Source organism: Monodon monoceros, unplaced genomic scaffold (genome assembly GCF_005190385.1).
Source record: "Monodon monoceros isolate NGI ecotype Baffin Bay Population unplaced genomic scaffold, NGI_Narwhal_1 Super_Scaffold_21, whole genome shotgun sequence".
Classification (NCBI taxonomy): Eukaryota; Metazoa; Chordata; class Mammalia; order Artiodactyla; family Monodontidae; genus Monodon; species Monodon monoceros.
In genome coordinates, this window is record NW_021703778.1 from 89,982,964 (window position 1) to 90,003,021 (window position 20,058).

At 55.7% G+C, this 20,058-nt stretch overlaps 1 protein-coding gene across 1 annotated transcript in view; it reads left to right on the top strand.

Annotated features, from left to right (window-relative positions):
• Positions 1 to 1,289: 1,289 nt before the first annotated feature.
• SPTBN5 (spectrin beta, non-erythrocytic 5) overlaps positions 1,290 to 20,058 on the top strand; it is a 46,209-nt gene continuing 27,440 nt past the window's right edge. The window contains 22 exon segments of the mRNA XM_029237119.1: positions 1,290 to 1,363; positions 1,365 to 1,506; positions 1,766 to 1,933; positions 4,246 to 4,362; positions 6,443 to 6,600; positions 7,141 to 7,369; positions 8,226 to 8,857; positions 10,226 to 10,333; positions 10,335 to 10,362; positions 10,476 to 10,708; positions 10,966 to 11,119; positions 11,208 to 11,228; positions 11,230 to 11,299; positions 11,302 to 11,408; positions 11,468 to 11,596; positions 11,598 to 11,677; positions 13,853 to 13,988; positions 14,077 to 14,277; positions 14,965 to 15,117; positions 17,539 to 17,669; positions 17,921 to 18,715; positions 19,741 to 19,981. Of these exon segments, the coding sequence (XP_029092952.1) occupies positions 1,290 to 1,363; positions 1,365 to 1,506; positions 1,766 to 1,933; positions 4,246 to 4,362; positions 6,443 to 6,600; positions 7,141 to 7,369; positions 8,226 to 8,857; positions 10,226 to 10,333; positions 10,335 to 10,362; positions 10,476 to 10,708; positions 10,966 to 11,119; positions 11,208 to 11,228; positions 11,230 to 11,299; positions 11,302 to 11,408; positions 11,468 to 11,596; positions 11,598 to 11,677; positions 13,853 to 13,988; positions 14,077 to 14,277; positions 14,965 to 15,117; positions 17,539 to 17,669; positions 17,921 to 18,715; positions 19,741 to 19,981 (4,107 nt within the window).

Consider the following 20,058-nt stretch of genomic DNA (forward strand, 5'->3'; position numbering starts at 1 on the left):
GAGAGGGAGGGAGGGGAGGAGAGGAGAGGGAGAGAGAGGGAGGGAGGGGAGGAGAGGAGAGGGAGAGAGAGGGAGGGAGGGGAGGGAGAGGGAGGAAGGGAAGGGAGGGGAGGGGAGGGAGTGGAGGGAGAGGGAGGGAGAGGGAGGGAGGGGCTCCCCCACAGCCCCCCACTCTGAGCCTCAGGCCTAGCCAGTGCCGAGGGAGCACAGGTGCTGGTGCCTCACTGGGGCCCCAAAGAGTGAACACCGTGTCTCCAACTCTGGAGGAGGCTCTGTCGTTCCCACGGACTTTGCGGGTTACCCCTTCCCAGGGGGAACCCCCTTCAGAAAGTGGCCCCAGGCCTGAGGGAGTACCGCCCTGCAGCCCTGGGCTGGGTTGGATGCATTTCCGTCAGGGCCTGGAAAGCCCAGCCTTGGTCCAAGTCTGTGGTGTGTCTGTGGTGCGTCCCCCAGGAGAGGGTGCGAGGGCCATGGCCCAGCGGGCTCGCTCCCATCCCCGCCCCTGTGGGTGCTCACGGAGAGGCTCTGCAGGGGTGCAGAAGGGTAGCCCCAGCCTGCCGGAAGTGGGTGCAGAAGCTCTGACCAGAGGCTCTGCCCTGTGGGGCCTCTGCGTCTTGGGAGCCAGGACCCCCACCTGATGCTGAAGGCATTTGCAACAGGGGATGATGAAGGAGGAGACCCTGGAGCAATTGATTTGGAACATTCTTGAGCCGCCCCCTCCCAGTCTGGGCCACGCCCTGTGGCAGGTGGGAGAACAATGCCGGCTATGTGCTGTCACCCCTGCCCTGCTGGCCCAAGAGGAGGGCCATGGCACAGCCCCAGCTCCAGCCTCAGCCTCTCCTGATGTCTCCCTCCCCGCCCAGCCCCTCCTATCTGCCATCTCCGACCATCCAGCCAGATCTCCTCACAGGGCCTGCACATCACCAAGGTAAGTAGTTTCCCGTTTTCCTTCCACCTGCCCTTTTCGTCCCAAGGAGCAGCAGCAAACGCTGTGGCCCAGGAGAAACCTCTGGCAGCAGGAGTTCTAGAAGAAGAATTTAGAAAGTAGGATGGGACAAAAGGGGCCCTGGGCCATTCAAGCTCAGGACACCAGCCAGAAGGACCAGACCTTACCTGGCTAGGTTCCAAGCTGCAACCACCCACCAAATGTGGGACTGTCTGGCACGGAGGGGCCCCCACTCCCAGGGAGTCATCAGTATCCACAGTCCTCCCCCGACCTCCATGCCCCCAACGTCCCCAGCTTAGGGAAATGTCCAGTGGCCCCTCATCCCCAGAGAGCTCCAGGCCTGATGGCTGGTCAGCCCCACAAGCCCCAGCAGCTCCTTGGGGCTACAGGCATGTGAAGCAGGAGGCCAGGGGCAGAGCCCTGGGCCGCTCTCCCAGTCCAGTCCCACCATGGACTCTGCGTATGAGGTGGGCCACATTCGCAAGCTGCAGGCACAGCACGTTGCAGATGCAGGAGAAGACTTCACCAAGTGGATCAACAGTATCTTCCAGCACGGCCGGGTGAGTGTAGCTGGGCGTGCCCCACAGCCCATCTCTACTGTCCCCCCGGCTCCCTGGCCAGTGGACCCTGGGGGACCGGCTATGAGGTCATCTGGCTGAGGCCACTTCTTTCGACCCCGAAACACAGCTGAGGCCAATGCTCCTTCCTCAAGGCAGATGCTCTGGGCTGCATAGCCCAGGTCCAGGAATGGGGCAGACAGGTGGGGTTAGGCTGACCCTGTACCTTCTCCATCCTCTCCCATGCCTGCTCCATGCCCAGGTGGGCATCAAGATCCAGAACCTGTACACAGAGCTGGCTGATGGCACCCACCTGCTGCGCCTGCTGGAGCTCATCTTGGGGGAGGTCCTGCCACCCCCCAACCAGGGCCACATGCGCATACACTCCCTAGAGAACAGCATCCGAGCTCTGGCCTTCTTCAGGACCAAGGTGGGCACTGGGGAGAGGGCTTCTGGGCGTGGTGCTGGGGTGGGCAACGGGGACAGGCTGGATGACTAGATCATCTTTCCTGGGCTGGCCACGGGGCAGAGCAGAGGATCTGGAGCAGGGATCCAGCAGCTGCGATGCAGAGGTCCAGGAAGCAAAGCCCTTCCTTGCACAGTTCTCCCAGTTTAGAGAACACCCACTGGCTGAAGTGGAACAGCCATCGTCCCCAGTGGGTAGAAATGGAATATGCCATTGACTGTAATGAGAGATTGTGGAGTCTAAGCTGAAAGATTCAGTGCACTCTTAACCTTCTCTTTTCATAAATAAGGAAATTATTTACCAGGCAGACCCACAGTCAACTGGCCAGCAGATCCTGGATAGGGGGCCCTAGGGGTGAGGGAAGGTCAGACACAGGGGAAGAGCCTCGGATACTGAGCCAGGCAGTGGAGGGAGGAGATGCAGGGCTACCTTGGAGAAGCTGGACCAGACAGCAGGGAGGGACCTAAGCAAACAGGAGGGACCCTGAGAGAAAGGGACAGGCCAAAGAAATAGTCTCTAAAAGGAGACAGGAGCTCCAGGAACACAGAGGGACCCTCACGGCCAGTGTCAGGGGCCTGTGCAGGGGTCATTTATATTGAGAAGCAGGAATTGGGAGGCCCAAGGGCTCCTGGCCTCAGGTACTAAATCACGAGGTGGCTGCCCCTGGAGGCTAAGAAGTCACAGGTGGGACTGGCTGGGCTGAGCCTAAGTCCTGGAATGGAGGTCACAACCAGCCCCCCTGCAAGCCTGGCCTGCTGAAGGGAGGCCAGGAAGGTGAGAAGCCAAAGCAACAGACAGGAGCACTGCGGTCCCTGGGTGCACAGAAGAGCAGAAAGCTGCCGGCCACACAGTGCCAGGCCCTACTTGGTCCCAGGGACAATGGCCTGAGAGCCAGCCACCTCCTCCTGGGAACCTGGGGACAGTGCAAGCCCCACAGCCCTTGTCAGAGGCTATGCAGCTCCCCTCAAGCTTAGAGACACAGCATGTCACTGATACGTAACCTATGAAGGTGACAGCCTTGTCTCCACCATATATATGAGGCAGCTATGGTCAAACTTTGGCCCCCAGCACACAGTTAATAAGTAGCAGAATGTGGGGTGCACTCATTTCTGGAGCCCTTGCCCTGTGCTGGGAACTGCATGTCACAAAGCCCAGACCTGAGCATAGGGGACCTACAGTTTCAGGGGAGACAGTTTATTTGAACCCAGATCAGCAATATGCTGGTAAATGTTTAACACTAGCTATCTGGGCTGGGGAGCTGAGGGGAAGGAGGCAGATGAAATCCCTGGTTTGTAGCATTTGCTGATTTCCGAGGCCTTCATACCCCTACCACGACATCGCTAAGCACAAAATCGGGAAGATTTTTTAAAAGGTGGCCAGGGTAGGCCTCAATGAGAGAGTAGCATTTGAGTAAAGACTTAAAGCAAGAGAAGGAAATAGCCATGGGACTCTCTTGGGGAATAATATTTTCAGACAGCAGGGATAGCCAGTACAAAAGCCCCAAGGCCTGAGCTTAGAATCTCAGGGAACTGCAAGAATCCCATGGGTCTTAGAGCCATGGGGTCCGGAAGAGGAGGATGGAGCCAGAGGGTGAAGGGGCCCAAGCCACATGCGACTTTCATGTTTATTCTGTTCCTTTCTCTCCTTGATTCAACCCTTCCTGTCCAAGTGGCAAAATCTAGGTCAGCAGGTTCTCAACATTAGTGCACATAAGAACCACCGAGGTGTTTGTCCAAATACAAGTTCCTGGGCTCTGGTCCAAGAGAGTCTGATTGGGTGGAGCTTGGGAATCTGAATGTTTAACAGGAGATGGAACACTGATGAAGAAGGCTGAGATTCAAATGTGACCCAGGGACCCAAGCACTCACTGGAGATCCCCAGATGCCCTGGGAGGTGGAGGCAGACAGTCGATGCTGTCTATTGAGCTCATACATTGACTTTTACAACTCTTCATTTCAACCTCCTTAGCTGAACCACTGATCCTGGCCCGGGTTTACCTGTAGCCCATGGATGGGGAGTCCTCCTGCTCCTGTGGTCCAGCCCAGTTCACCATGTTGGGACTTTCCCTAAGGGGGCTTGGGACCAAAGCCCCAACCACTTAGAAACGCTTTACTTGCCTGGCCTTGTGCCTGCCTGCCTCTCCCCTGGGGATCTCCTAGGGCAGGACAGACTCCAGAACCCTCCCGTCCAGCAGCCAGCCCCCTGGACACTTGGTTACTATGAGTCTTCTCTGGTATATGGGCTTTGCAGCTGAGCCCGGTCAACTTTGCCCACAGGTGCCAGTACCCCTCATTGAGCCAGAGAACATCGTGGATGGAGACCAGATGCTCATCCTGGGACTCATCTGGGTCATCATTCTGTGTTTCCAGATTGCCCACATCTCCCTGGACAGGGTATGTCTCAGCCCCCAGTGCCCAGCCCTGGCCTCACCTCAGGGCCCTGGGGACAGAGCAGTTGCACCCAACTGTTAGGATCTCCACAACGGATCTTTGGCATCCACACAACTACTATTCACTCATCAACCACGGGCAAAGATGTCAGAATGTCAGAGAGACTGTGATATGCTGAAGTGAGAGCTAGATTCACAGGCTTCAAGCCTGATCTGGGACAAGTCATTCACTAGTGAGGGGGTCAAGTTACCTGCCCACCACCCATCTTTCACCCCCGATTTGTTACAGGGCATTGAAATCCTGTAACTTTCATTACCCCTTAATGTATTATTGGAGGAAATTAAACATATAGAGGGAGCCCCAGCCCTGGAGGTTTCCAAATCCCCAGGATCCTGAAAACCAAAGAGATGGTCCCCCATCTTCCTCCATTCTCCCTCTTGTTTTCCCACAGCTGGATCAGAAAGAGTAAACACATAAAGTCCTCATATTTGTCAATTTTCATAGTTTCTAAAACCCCATCTAAAACTTGATTCTAGTAGGTTAGGAAAGCAAACCTGGAGAATGAAATCCTAATGAAAAGAAGCCAGAGATTTGGCTCAAATCCAGGAGGATCCTTTACACTCACGAGGGAACTGTGAGCCCCAGGAGAGCAGGGGCCTTGCCTGCCTACATCCCCAGAGCCTAGCATGTATGTGGCGAATGAATGGATGGATGAATTTCTAACTGACCTCAAGCCCTTCCAGGAAGCCACACTCCCCTCCCCCGCCCCCAAGGCCAGTTCCAGGTGCCCCTGCCACCCTTTCCCTTAGGAGCAGCAAGTCCACATCATCCCCTGACTGGCCACCAACGAGCCAACTGGCTCTCTTTTCCGCCGCCAGCTCAGGCTCTGCTCCCTGCAAAACTCAGACATGTCTGGCACCCGGCTGACCTCACACACGCACATGCTCACCCCAGAATCTCTCCTGGTTCATGTCTGCTAGCCTAGCCCAGCCACTCAGGATATCTGGACCTGGCCTGGCTGTGGCAGAGCCCAGCTCCAGGCCCTGAAACTCTTTCCCCCTCCCCTCCCCTGCGCTGCTGCTCACTTGTCCTTCCTACCCAAGCTCCGGGGCCCAAAGGGCAGGGCAGGAAATGCAGCCTGCTGTGCTTTAACATTCTGAGTTTATAAACAGGAGTTGGTAGAGGGGAGAAAAGGAGAGGAAGAGTCAAGGGAAAAGGAGATGGGGACTCTGCGGTGTGAGGGGCGAGGGAGGGAGTGGATGGAAGGGGAGGACCACTGAGGGCAGGACAGGGACGAGGAATGGAAAGCAGGGAAAGAAGTGGAGCCAGGAAGGAGAAGGGAAAGGAGCACCGAGTGGAAGAGGGATGCGGACGGGAGTGGGGGCAGGTAGAAGCCAAGAGTAGCAGAATAAAGGAAAGTATCCAGGAGACTGAAACCAGTTATAGATGGTCATTTCCCAGTCTGAAGAAGCCGTCGCATGAGGCATTGTGGGGGCAGACAGGTGGGCTCCCCATGTCAGAGATGGGCTCTGTCAGATGTTTCTGGGTCAAGAGAGACCCTTCCCTATCAGCTGGGGAACCCAGGGCAACTTCCTGACCTCTCACTGCACCTCATATGCCATCCTTAGAATGTAAATACTAATAGCGCCTACCTCTGAGGGCTGTGCTGGGTGGAGAGCCACGTGTGCAGGCCGGTGGCTGGTTGGCAGAAAACCCGTGTTGACCAGGAGCCGGTCTAATGAAGCCCAGACTCAATTCTGTGCAGCCCAGGGTAGGTTAGCACAGTGCCTGGCCCATCAGAAAGGCTGGAGAAACGGGACTTACTGCTGCTGTTGTCACCAGTTGCAACTCAAAGCCAGCTGCTCAGAGGTGACAGGTTTCAAGCACTCCGCTTCTTTGTAAGGACAATCTTTCTCTCGCACCCCCAGTCCCTCCCCAGCAGGAGTGAAAGCGAGTACAGTCAGATGCTCCGGGTGGGAGAGCAGGATCACAGCGTGCCCAGCCTGCCTCTCCCACGGCCTGCGGGCTCTGCTGTCCCACCCCACCTGTCCCTGCATGGTGACCCGCTGTCCTGTCCTTCCAGGAGGAGTTTGGGGCCAGCACAGCCCTGCTGTCTGCCAAGGAGGCTCTGCTGCTCTGGTGCCAGCGGAAGACGGCCGGCTACGCCAACGCCAATATCACTGACTTCTCCGGCAGCTGGAGTGATGGGCTCGGCTTCAGTGCCCTCATCCACGCCCACAGGTGTGCATGAGGGAGGGGCCCCAGCGCCTCTGGACCCTGGCCTGGCCTGAGGCGGCCCTTGGCTTCCTTCTGGGAGGCCTCTACCCACTGAGCCAACTGCTCCGGGACTTGGGTCCTCAACCCACCCATTCTCCCATGTCCCTCTGGCCCCTGTGCTGGGCACAGAGATAAAGACAGCTAACAGGTGAGGCCCCAGTCTGTGATACCCCTACCCCCTTCCATGGAATTGGCCAGGTTTGCCTTTGACCCTGCCTTCCTCCACTCTCTGTGCCCCTGATTCTCTTTTCTGTCCTCTCCCTGGCAAGCACCTGACCTTTTAGAGCTTCCTCCTCTACGCAGGAGCCTGACCCCTGAGCAAAATTAATCCTCCCCTCTCCCAGCCCTATTCCTTCAGCCGGGGTCTCAGATAATCATCAGGGGGAAACTAATGCAGTGCAAGGTATGAATGACCAATAGGAGCTGGTTTGCCTTTTTAACAAGTCCACTTAAAGCCAAGCAGTCACTGACTCTGGTAAAGAGCCCTGCCTGCTCTCTGCCCAGGCCAGATCTGCTTCACTATGGCTCCCTGCGTCCCAACCCCGCACTGCACCACCTCCACTGTGCTTTCCGTGTGGCTGAGCAGGAGCTGGGCATCGCTCAGCTGCTGGACCCCAAGGACGTGGTGGCCCTACAGCCCGATGAGCGTTGCATCATGACTCACGTCTCCTTCTACTACCACCACTTCTCCCACCTGCACCAGGGGCAGACTGTCCAGAAGAGACTCGCGAAGGTTGGTAACAAAGGGAAGGTGGCATCGAGGAGAGGTGGGGTGAACATGGGCTCCGGAGTCAGACACACCTGAGTTTGAAGGCTGTCTCTACCCCTTCCTCGCTGTGTGGCCTTGGCTGTGTCACCTAACTTTACTGCACTCCATCTGTAAAATGGAGATGATGATTCCTGGGCAATAGATAATTAATTCTGGGTAATAGAAGGCTGCTATGAGTGTGCAAGGGGGCATAAGCACAGTGCCTGGCACACAGGAAAGCCAGGTGGGAGATGCCCCTTCCTGCCTCTCCCCCTCCCCCTCTGCTCTTAGGTTTCTAAGCTCCTAATGGGATTAAAAGGCTCAGAGAGCTGGACTCTGCAAGGACAAGCGCAGCACAGCTCTGCTGGGCTGAGCCCATGTTTCTGGGGGTTCTCTTACTCTCTGGGCACCATGGCAAAGACTGAGGCTTGGGAGGCCTGTTCTCAGGGTTGGTGTCTCAGCTGGGCCTGGGGGAGATGATCCAGGCCAAGGGCTCTGAGCTGCTTTAGGGGTGTGGCGGCCTCAGGGAAGAAAAGGAAGGCTCAGAAAAAGGACAGCTCCCCCCCGCCCCGAGTTGAGGCCAAATGGAGTAAAATAAGGTAGAGGAAGGCAGGACGGGGTCCCACACTTCCAGGTCTGAGTGTAGAATGGCGGCAGACCCGCTTCTCTGGGGGCTGGGAGGAACCCCACTTTAGTGTGTCCTCAGCTGAGGGCAGGAGCTACTGCCCACCTGGGCAAGCCTGGCTGGCACTCAGCACCCAAAAGGGGAGGGCCTCCAGAGCCTGGATTCCAGGGCCTGCCCCCAGGTGCCGCCCTGACCCTTTCCCATGCCCTCTGCCAGATCCTGCTTCAGCTCCAGGAGACAGAGGCGCTGCAGACCCAGTGTGAGCAGCTGGTGGCCGACCTCCTGTGGTGGATCGCGGAGAAGCCGGTGCAGCTGGAGGCCCGGGATTTCCCAGACACCCTGCCAGGCATGCGCCAGCTGCTGGTGGCCTTTGCCTCCTTCCGCACCCAGGAGAAGCCACCGAGGCTGCAGCAGCGAGGGGCCACGGAGGCCCTGCTCTTCCGACTGCAGATGGCACTCCGAGCCCAGAATCGCAGGCACTTCCTGCCGCACGAGGGCCTGGGCCCTGCAGAGCTGTCCCAGAGCTGGGCAAGCCTGGAGCAGGCAGAGGCCTCGTGGAGCCAGCCCCTACAGCAGAGGTTCCTGCAACTAGAGAGGTTGGAAACCCTGGGCCGGCGCTTCCAGCGTAAGGCAGCCCTCCAGGAGAGCTTTCTAACAGACACAGAGCAGGTGCTGGACCGGGCTGCAGCCCCGCCAGCCAGCCCGGCCACAGTGGAAGCGGCCACCCAGAGGCTGCGCATGCTGGAGGCTGGCTTCCTGCCCCAGGAGGGGTGCTTCCAGGCCCTGGCCGAGATTGCAGACATCCTCCAGCAGGAGCACTACCATGGCTGGGCAGAGGTGGCCTGCAGGTGAGCCCCAGACACGTGAACGGTCTTCAAAATAGGCTAGGGCCTTTCTACCATGCCCCTGTCTTTACACAGCCCATTCCTGGACACAGAGGCAGGGATGATTTATGGGTTTGGGGCTCCCTTTAAAAAGATCTAACTCCTGGGAATTCCCTGGCAATCCAGTCGTTAAGAGCGCTTTCACTGCCGGGGCCAAGGTTCAATCCCTGGTCAGGGAACTGAGATCCTACCAGCCGCAAGGTGTGGCCTAAATAAATAAAAATAAAAAGATCTAGCTCCCACTGATGTCTGAAATTCCACCATCTGTAATTGATCCCTTTTGGTAAAGCACTGTTCTTTCTAGATAGCCTCTTATTAATTCATTCACTAAACATTTATTGAGTATCTACTATGTCCCAAGTACTAGTCTAGGTGTTAGAGATTTAGCAGTGAAGAGGATAAACAAAAATCCCTCCCTCCATAGAGCTTACATACTACTAAGGAAAACAGAAAAAATATATAGTATGTGAGATAGTGATTTTAAAAAATAATAAAGCAGAATAGGGGAATATGAGGTGCCAAGGTGGGGGGAGGGAATTATATTGGGTGGTCAGAGGAGGTTTACTTTTGAGCAAAGACCAGCAAGAAGTGAGAAGCCACACAGATATGAGGACAGACTCTACTAGTGCAGTGTCCCAAGGTGGCACATGCGTGGCATATTTGAAAAACAACACAGAAGCCAGTGTTGGCCAAGTGAACAAGTTGTAGTTGAGGTCAGGGAGGTATGGAGGCGAGAGGTGGTGGCAGAGATCCTGCTGGGCCCTGCAGGACACAGTAAAGACTTGATTTGTACTTAGCAGAAGATAAGCAGTCGTGACAGGGCTTGAGCAGAGGAGTGACACAATCTAACTTTCGTTTTACAATGATAACTCTGGATGCCATGTCAGGAATAGACTGAAAGGGCAAAGTCAGAAGGAGATAATAATAATCCAGACCAGAGAAGCAGTGAAGGTGATGAGAAATTGGTGGGATCCTGCATATATTTTGAATCCAACAGGATCTGCACACAGATCAGATGTGGGGCGTGAGAAAGTGAGTTATCAAGGTTTTGGCCAGGGCACCTGGAAGGATGGAGTTGCTATCACCTGAGATGAGGACTGGAAAGAAGGCTTCGGGGTCCGTGAAGGCCTGAACCTCCCAAGCCCTCCTTCCAGCTTCTCTGCCTGTGTCTAAAAGGTGGAGATACTGCCCCAACTGGATGGATGCTCACAGCTCCAGTCACGGTACTCAGGCTCCTCCAGGACAGCCAATCCCCACCCCGCAACTGTGGACCCCAAGGTAGCTTCCCTACCCCAGCCCGGTGGGTACCACCCTTATTCTCACATCCCCCAGGCAGTTGGAGATCACTCAGTGCTGGAAGCGGCTCCTTCCGCGGCTGCGAGGGCAGAGGAAGCAGATGGCAGGCATGCAGGCTGTGCTGAGCCTGCTGCAGGAAGTAGACTGCCTCCAAGAAGCTCAACCAGCTGCAGGCGGGCCCTGGACCAACAGATCCCTGGGAAACACAGCAGGATGTGCCAGCCCTGGCGTTCACGGGGACCCAGCACTCTGGGACTTTAATGACCACTCATCTGTCCCTGGCCAGGTGCTGGCCAGCTCCACGGCCTGTGGGCAGCAGCTGGCAGAGGTAGTGGAGCTGCTTCAGGGGCATGACCTGCTGGAGGCCCAGATGTTGGCCCATGGTGCCCACGTGAGCCATCCTGCCCATCAGACAATGGAGCTGGATTCTTCCCTAGGCACTAGTGTGGAAGTGCTGCAGGCCAAGGCCAGGGTGCTGGCCCAGCTCCACCAGAGCCTGGTGTCTCTTGCCAGGTCCCGGTAAGAGCTCACCCGAACTCCCCTACCCTCTCCAGAACTTTTCTGTAACCCAAATTACCCCCTGCCCAGCTTAAAACAGTGCTGCCTGGCAACTTCCTCTACACTGACCCTCATCCCCAAGGCCTCTGTCTCCTCTGTTGAGTCATCCAGGAAAAGGAAAACTCCTGTCTAAGGGGGAGTGTCTGAGCCTGCTGGGGAACCCCCTCCCCAAGCCCCGTCACTCCCTGAGCCCCTCTGTGGCCCTTGCTGTCCCTCAGGCGGGCCTTGCTGGTGCAGACCCTGAAGCGGGCAGAGCTCCTGCACAACTGTGAGGAGGAGGAAGCCTGGTTGAGGGAGCAGGGACAGCTGGTGGAGGATGCGGCCCTGGGCCCGGATCTCAGCCAGATCGCTGCGGCCCTGCAGCAACACAAGGTGCCCACTACCCTGCGCCCTGCCGGTTCCCCTCTCCCTGCCTTCCCGCCCTTCCCCTCACCCAGCTCCCTGCTCTGCTGTCTGCCAGGCCCTAGAAGCCGAGCTCCGCCCGCCACCAGGCCGTGTGCACTGATCTCGTTCGGAGAGGACGCGACCTGGGCGCACGCGGGCCCCGATCGCGGCAGATCCCCGGGAACGGGCCGCGGTGGTGCAGGGCGCGTGGCGGAGGCTCTGGGCCCGGGCGGCGGGGCGGGGCGCGCGGCTGCAGGCGGCCCTGCTCGTCCAGCAGGTAGCTGGGCGGCGGGTGGGGAGTGTGGGGTCGGCCCGTGCCCAGCCTGCCCTCCTCAGTACTTCGCCAACGTGGCGGAGGCAGCCTTGTGGCTCCGGGAGCGGCGGTCAGCGCCAGAGAGCATGTCCTTTGGGCAGGACCAGGCGGCCGCTGAGGCCCTGCTGTGGCGCCACCTGCGGCTCCAGCGCGGCAGTGCGCGTCTTTGGGGCCGAGCTGCGGCGATTGGACGAGCCCGCGCCGGCCGCAGCCCGGGGGCATCGTCGCTCCTGGTACGCGGGGACCGACCGGGCAGGGACCCAGACCCACGGGCCTCCGACACCAAATGCGCGTGCTGTGCCCGCTCTCCCATGGTCACACAGAGGGTGGAAATGGGAGGGCATTTGTGGCCCCTGACCTGGCCTTCCCCTGCGCTTGGAGGTGCCCACCCCTCCTCAGATCATCTCCCCTGCCGACCCGCCCACAGTTAGTGGAGTCCTGTCTGCTCACGGTTGGAGGCCATCGAAGTGTAGTTTGGTGTTGCTCACTTCGCCTGCCAGTTCCCAGGCACTGATCAGTTTCCTCCAGGAGTGTCCCTTTACTTTCACCACCAGGCCTAAGGTGACCCTTCAGTCCTATTTTGCTCTCTCTCCTGACTTGGCCTTTTTAGGTTTGGGGTGGCCTAATCACTACACCAGACTGCTTTCTGAACCCCCTCCCTCAGTTCATCGAGCCTCCAGTTTTAAAAGAAACAGATACCTACCTGGTGGGCAGCTTGGTCCACCCGATGAGGGCTTGCAATTGTCTTTCAAGAAGCCATACATGTAGTTCAGGATGTGTAAATCACAGCCCTCAAACCCTGTACTCACATTTGGTCCCTCTACCCTCATCCCAAGGAAGCTCCATTTCCCAGATGCCCTCTCTCTGCCCAGCCATGTCCCGTGCACCTGCAGAGCTGCAGCTCAGGTCCTCGTATCTTAGGAGGGGGCTGACTGGGGTTCTGGTCCTGACCACCAGGACCAGACTAACCAGGTCTGAAAACTCTATGGTTCTAATTTAGCCGAGGTCGAGCTATCTCTTTTCCTTTGCATTTATTCCCTGGACCACATAATTAACAATTTTTGAAAATAGATCCACAGTGTGTTAGCAGTTGTCTGGTTACCTCTACAGATGAGGTAACCAAGGTTCACAGAGGCCAAATTACTGCCCTCACAGCTGCTGGAGAGGCCTCCCAACTCCTGGTCCAGGGCTGTTTCTACCCCATCCTTCCCTGTGTGGCTATGATGTTTAACTCCAGCACTTAGTTATATTAACACACACTGCTTTTGGTATTGCCTCCCTCCTGTTCTGTGTGGCCTCCTTCTCCAGTCTGAGCTAATTGTTTAAATGAATGAATGCGAGGTGCCTTATCCTTCTTTTGTGTCCTCTACTGCCCAGCCAGCCCTGGCATTGATAGAGAGGTTAGTCCTAGTCTCTGGCATTTCCAGACCCTTGCTTTGCCCAATGGGGATGGTTGATACAGAAATGCCCCCTCTCCTGGGGGTGGGGAACCACTTTGGCAGCTAAGCAGAGCCTTTCCTCCTCCATACAGAAGGAGCCCCCTGAAGGCTGGAGCAGAGTTGATGGAGATGCGACTGGGAGACCTCAGGATGGGACCCAAATTTTAGCACTGCCGGGCAGCCAGTACCCCTGCCCTCTGGTCCAGATGAGCTTCATCTACAGAGGTATAAGACCAAGACCCCATGTAGGAACCTTAACAGAGCATCATAAATTTATTCTGTGTGGCTCTCGGGGGCATCTGAAGACCGAAGGGAGGGAGTTAAGAGAGGCCATTTTGGGCTCAGCAGAAAGAAAGATGTGAAGCTGCTCGAAATTCTGAGTCTTCTTTTGTTTTCTTCCCCTTTCCAGTCTTTCTCTGTGCCTATTCCTTTTCTTCAGCCTGGCTGCCACTGCTGTGTCTTACCCTTGCCCAGGGCCAGAGGCACAGAGGGACAGAGACCAGATGCTCATCCACCCCCATCGGGAGGGCCAGCCTGTGCTTTCCCCACCCCTCTCTGCCCCATCTTCTACCACCAGAGCCACTCTGCCTCCCCCTCTGCAAATCCTACTCCCCCAGCCAGACCCACTGAGGCCCACCTTGTCCATGAAATCTTTCCCAACAGCCCCAGACTGTTCTGGCCATTTCCCCACCCTGGACACCCATAGTATTTATTTCACACAATGCACATTCTGCTTATCCGTGCACAGTCCCGGGAGGTGTCCCATCAGCTCTAGGTCTGTGGGCTTACAAGCCTGAGAAGATCGTAAGGCCCTGAACAGGAAGCTCTGACCCTTGTCCTCTTCTCGCCCCCAGGGCTCCTGGCACAGGGCTGAGTAATAAATAATACCCTGCCCATCCCCACTGGCCAGCTCCTGGGTCAAGAAGAGGAGCAGGACTAGGATAGCCCTCAGAACCTGTGCTCCCACAGGGACGCACTTCACCCAGCTCCCGGGAGAGACCCTGCAGCCCCTGCGCCAGACGAGCCCCGACACCTGGGAGCTGAAGGACTGGGGGTGCTGCCTGGCCAGGTACCCATCAGCCACATCATGGAACAAGAATCCCAGGTACAACCACTGGCCCCACCCAGCCTAGCCTTCTGCTGCTTGCGGGGAGCCCCCTCGAGACATGCTGCCCTCTGTCCTGTCCGCACAGGTGGTGTCTGCCCTGAGCTCTCCGAAAGAAGGCCCAAGGAACCCAGGGGCCCCGCGTGAGGTTTCCTGCTACTCTGGCCCCCGGGGCACCCAGAAGATGGCCCTCCCAGATGAGCCTGACCCTGCCTTTGACCCCAACACCATCCTCCAGACACAGGACCACTCGAGCCAGGACTATGAGGGCCTGCGGACCCTGGCAGAGGTAACGCTCTTTGTTCAAGAAACGTTCACGGAGCACCCACTCGGGGCTAGACCCTGAGCCGTGAGCCCAGGGACAGAGCAGTGACTGGACTTGCTCCCTGACCTTGGGGAGCTTACATCATGGCAGAGAAGATGTGAAACAAGTCATTAGACAGACGCGGGTGTGATGGGAGCGTGAGAGGGGAGCCCAGGTCAGGACGGGGAGTCAGGGAAGGCGTCGCTGAGGGAAGGACATTTAAGCAGAGACTTGAACAATGAGAAGCTGAGAGCAGGTGAGCCAGGGGGAGGGCAGGGGGAGATGGCAGGGAGGAGTGTTCTAGGCAGGACCTGTGCAAAGGCAGGAACGAGGGCCAGGGTGCCTGGAGCACAGCAGTGTGGCCCAGGAGCGGCTAGAGGAGAGCCCGGAGAGGAGGGGGCCCGGGAGTGGGGTCAGATCCCATGGGAGAAGCGTGGATTGTACCTAAGAGCCAAAGGACATGAGTAGGACAGGAGCAAAAGCACACATTCTGCCGGGGCCCTCTACCCTGTGCCACCTCTGACAGAGGGCACAGAGCCCAGCTGTGGGACAGGGACCGTTTCTGGCCCTGGCCCTGGGCTCTGCTGGTTGGGAGGTGGTGGGGGACCTGCTCTGAGCGCCCCGTGGCGGGCTCTGACCCTCACCCCAGCCTCTGGGCCGGCCTCTCCTCAGCACCGCAGGGCCCGGCTGGAGGAGGTGGTGGCCCTGTTTGGCTTCTATGGCTCCTGTGGGGAGCTGCAGTCCTGGCCGGGCAAACCAGACAGTGCCGTTCCGAACACTGCAGCCCCAGGCCACAACTTGGAGGTCATGCAGCTCAAGTGTGAGGTACAGTCCCCTTGGAGCCGGTGGGGGGTTCTTAGCTGCTTGGCCCTGCCGCCCCTCTTCATTCCTGCCCTGCTCCCTCCTCACCATGCTTCTGCCTCCCCCTTATCCACTCTCAGTGCTCCATGTTAGCCGTGGTCCTGTCTGGGAGGAGGGAGGGAGGGAGCTGGCCTTGAATGTTTTTAAATTGAGGTATAATTGGCATACAACACTGTATTATTTCAGGTGTACAACATAATAATTAGATGTTTGTATATTATTGCAAAATGCCCACGACAATAAATCTAGGTAACAGTCATCACCATACGTACATAGTTACAGAATTATTTTTCTAGGGATGAGAACTTTTAAGACTTATTCTCTTAGCAGCTTTCAAATATGCAATATAGTATTATTAACTATAGTTGCCATGCTGTACATTACATCCCCATGACTTTTTATTTTATAACTGGAAGTTTGTACCTTTTGACTCCCTTCACCCATTTCACCCATTCGTTACTCCTCCCCTTTGGCAACCACCAATGTGTTCTCTGAATCTCTGAGCCTGTTGTTTTTTTTTTTAGATCCCACATACAAGTAAGATCATATGGTATTTGTCTTTCTCCATCTGACTTATTTCACTTAGCATAATGCTGTCAAGGTCCATCCGTATCGTCCTGAATGGCAAGATTTCATTCTTTTTTATGGCTTAATAGTATTCCAGTGCAAGCGCGCACGCATGCGCGCACACGCGCGTGTGTGTGTATCACATTTTCTTTGTTCATTCATCCACTGATAGACACTTAGATTGCTTCCATAATCTTGGCTATTATAAATAACGCTGCAATGAAGATAGGGGTGCATATATATTTTTGAGTTAGTATTTTCATTTCCTTCAGATAAATACCCAGAAGTGGAATTGCTGGATCATATGGTAGTTCTATTTTTAATTTTTTGAGGAACCTCCATACTATTTTTCATAGTGGTTGCACCAATTTCCATTCACACCAACAGTGCACAAGGGTTCCCTTTTCTCCACATCCTTGCCAACACTTGTTATTTCTTGTCTTTTTGATAATAGCTATTCTAACAGGTATGTGGTGATCTCTCATTGTGGGTTTAATTTGCATTTCCCTTATGATGATGATATTGAGCATCTTTTCATGTAGCTCTTGGCCATCTGTATGTCTTCTTTGGGAAAATGTCTATTCAGAGCCTCTGACCAGTTTTAAATTATATTGTTATTATTTTTTTTTTGGCAATTGAGTTGTGTGAGTTCTTTTTATGTTTTGCATATTAACCCCTTATCAGATATATGATTCGCAAATATTTTCTCCCATTCCGTAGGTTGCCTTTTCATTTTGTTGATGGTTCCCTTTGCTAGGCAGAAGCTTTTTAGTTTGATGTGATACCACTTGTTTATTTTGCTTTTGTTGCTTTGCTTTTGGTGTCAAATCCAAAAAATCATCATCTGACTGATGTCATGGAGCTTTTACCCCACTATGCTTTCTTCTAGGAGTTTTATGATTTCAGGTCTTACATTCAAGACTTTAATCCATTTTGTGTTAATTTTTGTGTGTAGTGTAAGGTAATGTTCCAGTTTCATTCTTTTGCAGGCGGCTGTCCAATTTTCCCAACACCATTTATGAAGGGACTGTCTTTTGCCATTGTATAGTCTTGGCTCCTTTGTCATAAATTAATTGACCGTGTATGCATGGGTTTATCTCTGGGCTCTCTATCTGCCCCATTGAGCTATGTGTCTGTCTTTATGCCAGTACCACACTGTTTTGACTACTATGCCTTTGTAATATAGTTTGAAATCAAGGTACGTGATACCTCCAGCTTTGCTCTTTCTCAAGATTGCTTTGGCTATTTGAGATCTTTTGTTGTTCCATACAAATTTTAGTCTTCCAATCTATGAACACAAAATATCTTTCCGTTTATTTGTGTCTTCTTCAATTTTTTTCATCAATGTCTTATAGTTTTCAGTGTACAAATCTTTTGCCTCCTTGGTTAAATTTATTCCTAGGTATTTTATTCTTTTTGTTGTAATTGTAAATGGGACTTTTTAAAATTTCTCTTTCTGATAGTTCATTATTAGTGTATAGAAAGTCAACAAATTTCTGTATATTGATTTTGTATACTACTTTACTGAATTCATTTATTAGTTCTAAGAGTTTTTCGGTGGAGTCTTTAGCATTTTCTATATGTAAAATCATGTCATCTACAAATAGTGACAGTTTTACTTCTTCCTGTCCAATTTGGATGCCTGGTCTTGAATTCTTAAAGGGCCCTCCCAGCCCTTTAAGGACACAGATCCCTGTCCTTCCAGAGGGATGCAGCTCAAACATCTCTGTAGCAGCCCTTATCTGAGGTCATTCCTAGTCTTAAGGGAAGTGTGGGAAGAGAAAAGTCCCCTCAAGGCCTGGAATCTCTTTCCCCCAGAAATTCCTCACTGCCCTGGCTGTGGGAAGAGGCCTCTGGGCTGAGGTTAGCAGCTCCGCTGAGCAGCTGAAGCAGAGATGTCCTGGAGATTTCCCCAAAATCCAGCAACAGCAGGAGGAACTGAACTGGAGGTGAGCATGAGGAGGGAGTGCAAGGTGAGGGGGGCAGCCTGGATGCAGTGCCCAGGCCTGAGTGCCTGCTCACCTGACCCCCAAGATGCCAGGAAGAAAGACTGGACCTGTCAGAGGCAGAGAGGAGAGGGCATGGGGGTGGCCAGCCTGGCAGCTTCTGTCATGTGAGCCTCCGGCCAAGACCCCAGGGCGGATGGGGTGGTGTCCCTGTGACGTGACATCCCTGAGACAGCCCTGCTCCCTCTGCCCAGGTGGGAGCAGCTGGAGGCCCTGAAGAAAGAGAAGGAAACACAGCTGGCATGCACCACACATGTGTGCAGTTTTCTGCAGGAGTGTGGAACCACATGGGTCCAGCTGCAAGACATGATACTCCAGCTAGAAACCCCAGAGCTGGGGCACTTAGAGGACAGCCACCGCGTCCTGCAAGTGAGCCAGCAGAAGATGCTGGCGTGGGAGAGAGGCAAAGGGCAGCCAGCGAGTACGGCCTGGGTTCGGCACCGTGAAGGCCTGAGCAGGGTTCTGGAACGGGGAAGAGGACAGAAATTGAGGTGGGGAGGACGGGCAGGATGTGCTGTCCGAAGGGCAGGGCACAGACTGGGGAACAGTATGAGAACGTGCTCATGGCGAAAGGGAGAGCCACACGTGTTTGCTGCCCCTAGGTGGAGGGTGAGGGGCCAGTTTAGAGTCGCCACCACTGGCCCTGGGGAGCACAGGCCCAGGCACTGGGCCCAGGGCAGGGCCCGGACTAGGCAGTGGGCCCTGTCTCACAGGGTAGAGGAGCTGGGCCCCACAGAGAGCCAGTCCCTGCAGGGACAGGTGGAGACGCCGTAGGGGCTGCTGGAGCGAGTGCAGGAGCAAGTGGCCTGACGGGCCTGGGCGCAGGCCCTCCAGGGCTTCCTGCAGGGGAGCTGGTGGCTACTGCAGGCAGGTGGTTTCCGGGCTCAGCTGCACAGCGAGGAAGAGGAGGTGGTGGACGTGGCCTCAGCCCAGCGGCTTCTGGCGGAGCACCGAGACCTGCTGGAGGAGATTCACCTGCAGCAGGAGAGGTCAGGACAGGGGGGCAGGTGGGACGCCCTTCAGGCTGGCCACGGCCAGTGGGGACGGGATACCGGAAAGGGAGAGGCAGGAAGTGGCCAGTCACCCAGGGGAGTGGTGCTTCAGGCAGGTTTACAAAGAGGGGGTGTAACCAAAGACTGGTCAGGCATCTTGCATACTTTGGGGAGGGACCTAGGGCAGAGTCTGAGCTTCCTGGAACATTCTATCTAGTCTAGGCCTGGCCATACCCCATGCAGGTGAGCCTGGTAGATTGCTGTGTCAGGGTGGTCAAGCCTCCCCACCTATTCTGGGTAACGCAGACCCCACGGACCCCTGGAGTGAAATGGCTCAGCCCCCCACCCCCCAGGAATAAGACACCCACCTCCTTAGTATGGTGATGCCTCCTCTCCTCCTACAGGGGTGGGTACAGTCTGCAGGCTGTGCCCCACGTGAAGGAGCCTGACGAGCGGCCAAGTGGGCACTGAAATCCAGCCCATCCCCTGCTCATTAGACTCCACTACCCACTTCTGGGCTGCATCAGCTCAGAGAAGTGGAGCCTTTTCCTAATTCACACAAAGGTGTCGCCTGTTCCCAAGCTGTGAGCCTGGGGGTGAACCTGGCAGAGAAGGGTGGGTGCCTTTTCTAATTGCTCCAAGCTCCACCCAGGCTTGCGGTGGCCCCAGTCAGGCATGTAGGCAGTCTGAGTGATTTTTCTGGGTGTGCTGCCCCAGCACATCCACTTGCCTGGGCATTGTCATCAGCGTGGCCAGCTGGAGCAAAGGTGTGACATGCAGGGAGCACGGGAACTAATGAGTCCCAAGTACTGGGCTGGGCTTGTTACATTCAGTGTCTCACTAGTGGCCCAGGGCACAGCTGTCCCACAGGACAAGCGGACCCGTGGGCTCACCAGCCTCAGACCCCTTCTGGTTACCCTTACATCGGAGCTCCAAGATGAATGATCCGTGGAGGTGAAATGGGAGGAAGGTTGCCAAGGGGAGCAGACGGGGTTTCACCCTCTGCCTGTCGTCCTGGACAGGCTGCAGCAGCTGGAGGCGCAGGGCCAGCCCATGGCAGCCTTGGACTCCCCGGACTCCCGAGGGGCGGCCAGTACCCTGAGGCTCCTGGGCCAGCAAGGCAGGAAGTTGAAGGCCGCCTGGGAGCAAAGACAGCAGCGGCTGCAGGAGGGGTTGAAGTTGCAGAGGTTTGGTCGAGGAGTGGATGTTTTCACTGCCACCTGTGCCAACCATGAGACCTTCCTACAGCTGGACAGCCTCGCGGTATGGAGCTCGGGGTGTGCAGCTGGGATGCTCCTACCCTAGGAAGTAGGAGCTTAGAAGCCAGGCTGGGCGGGAGG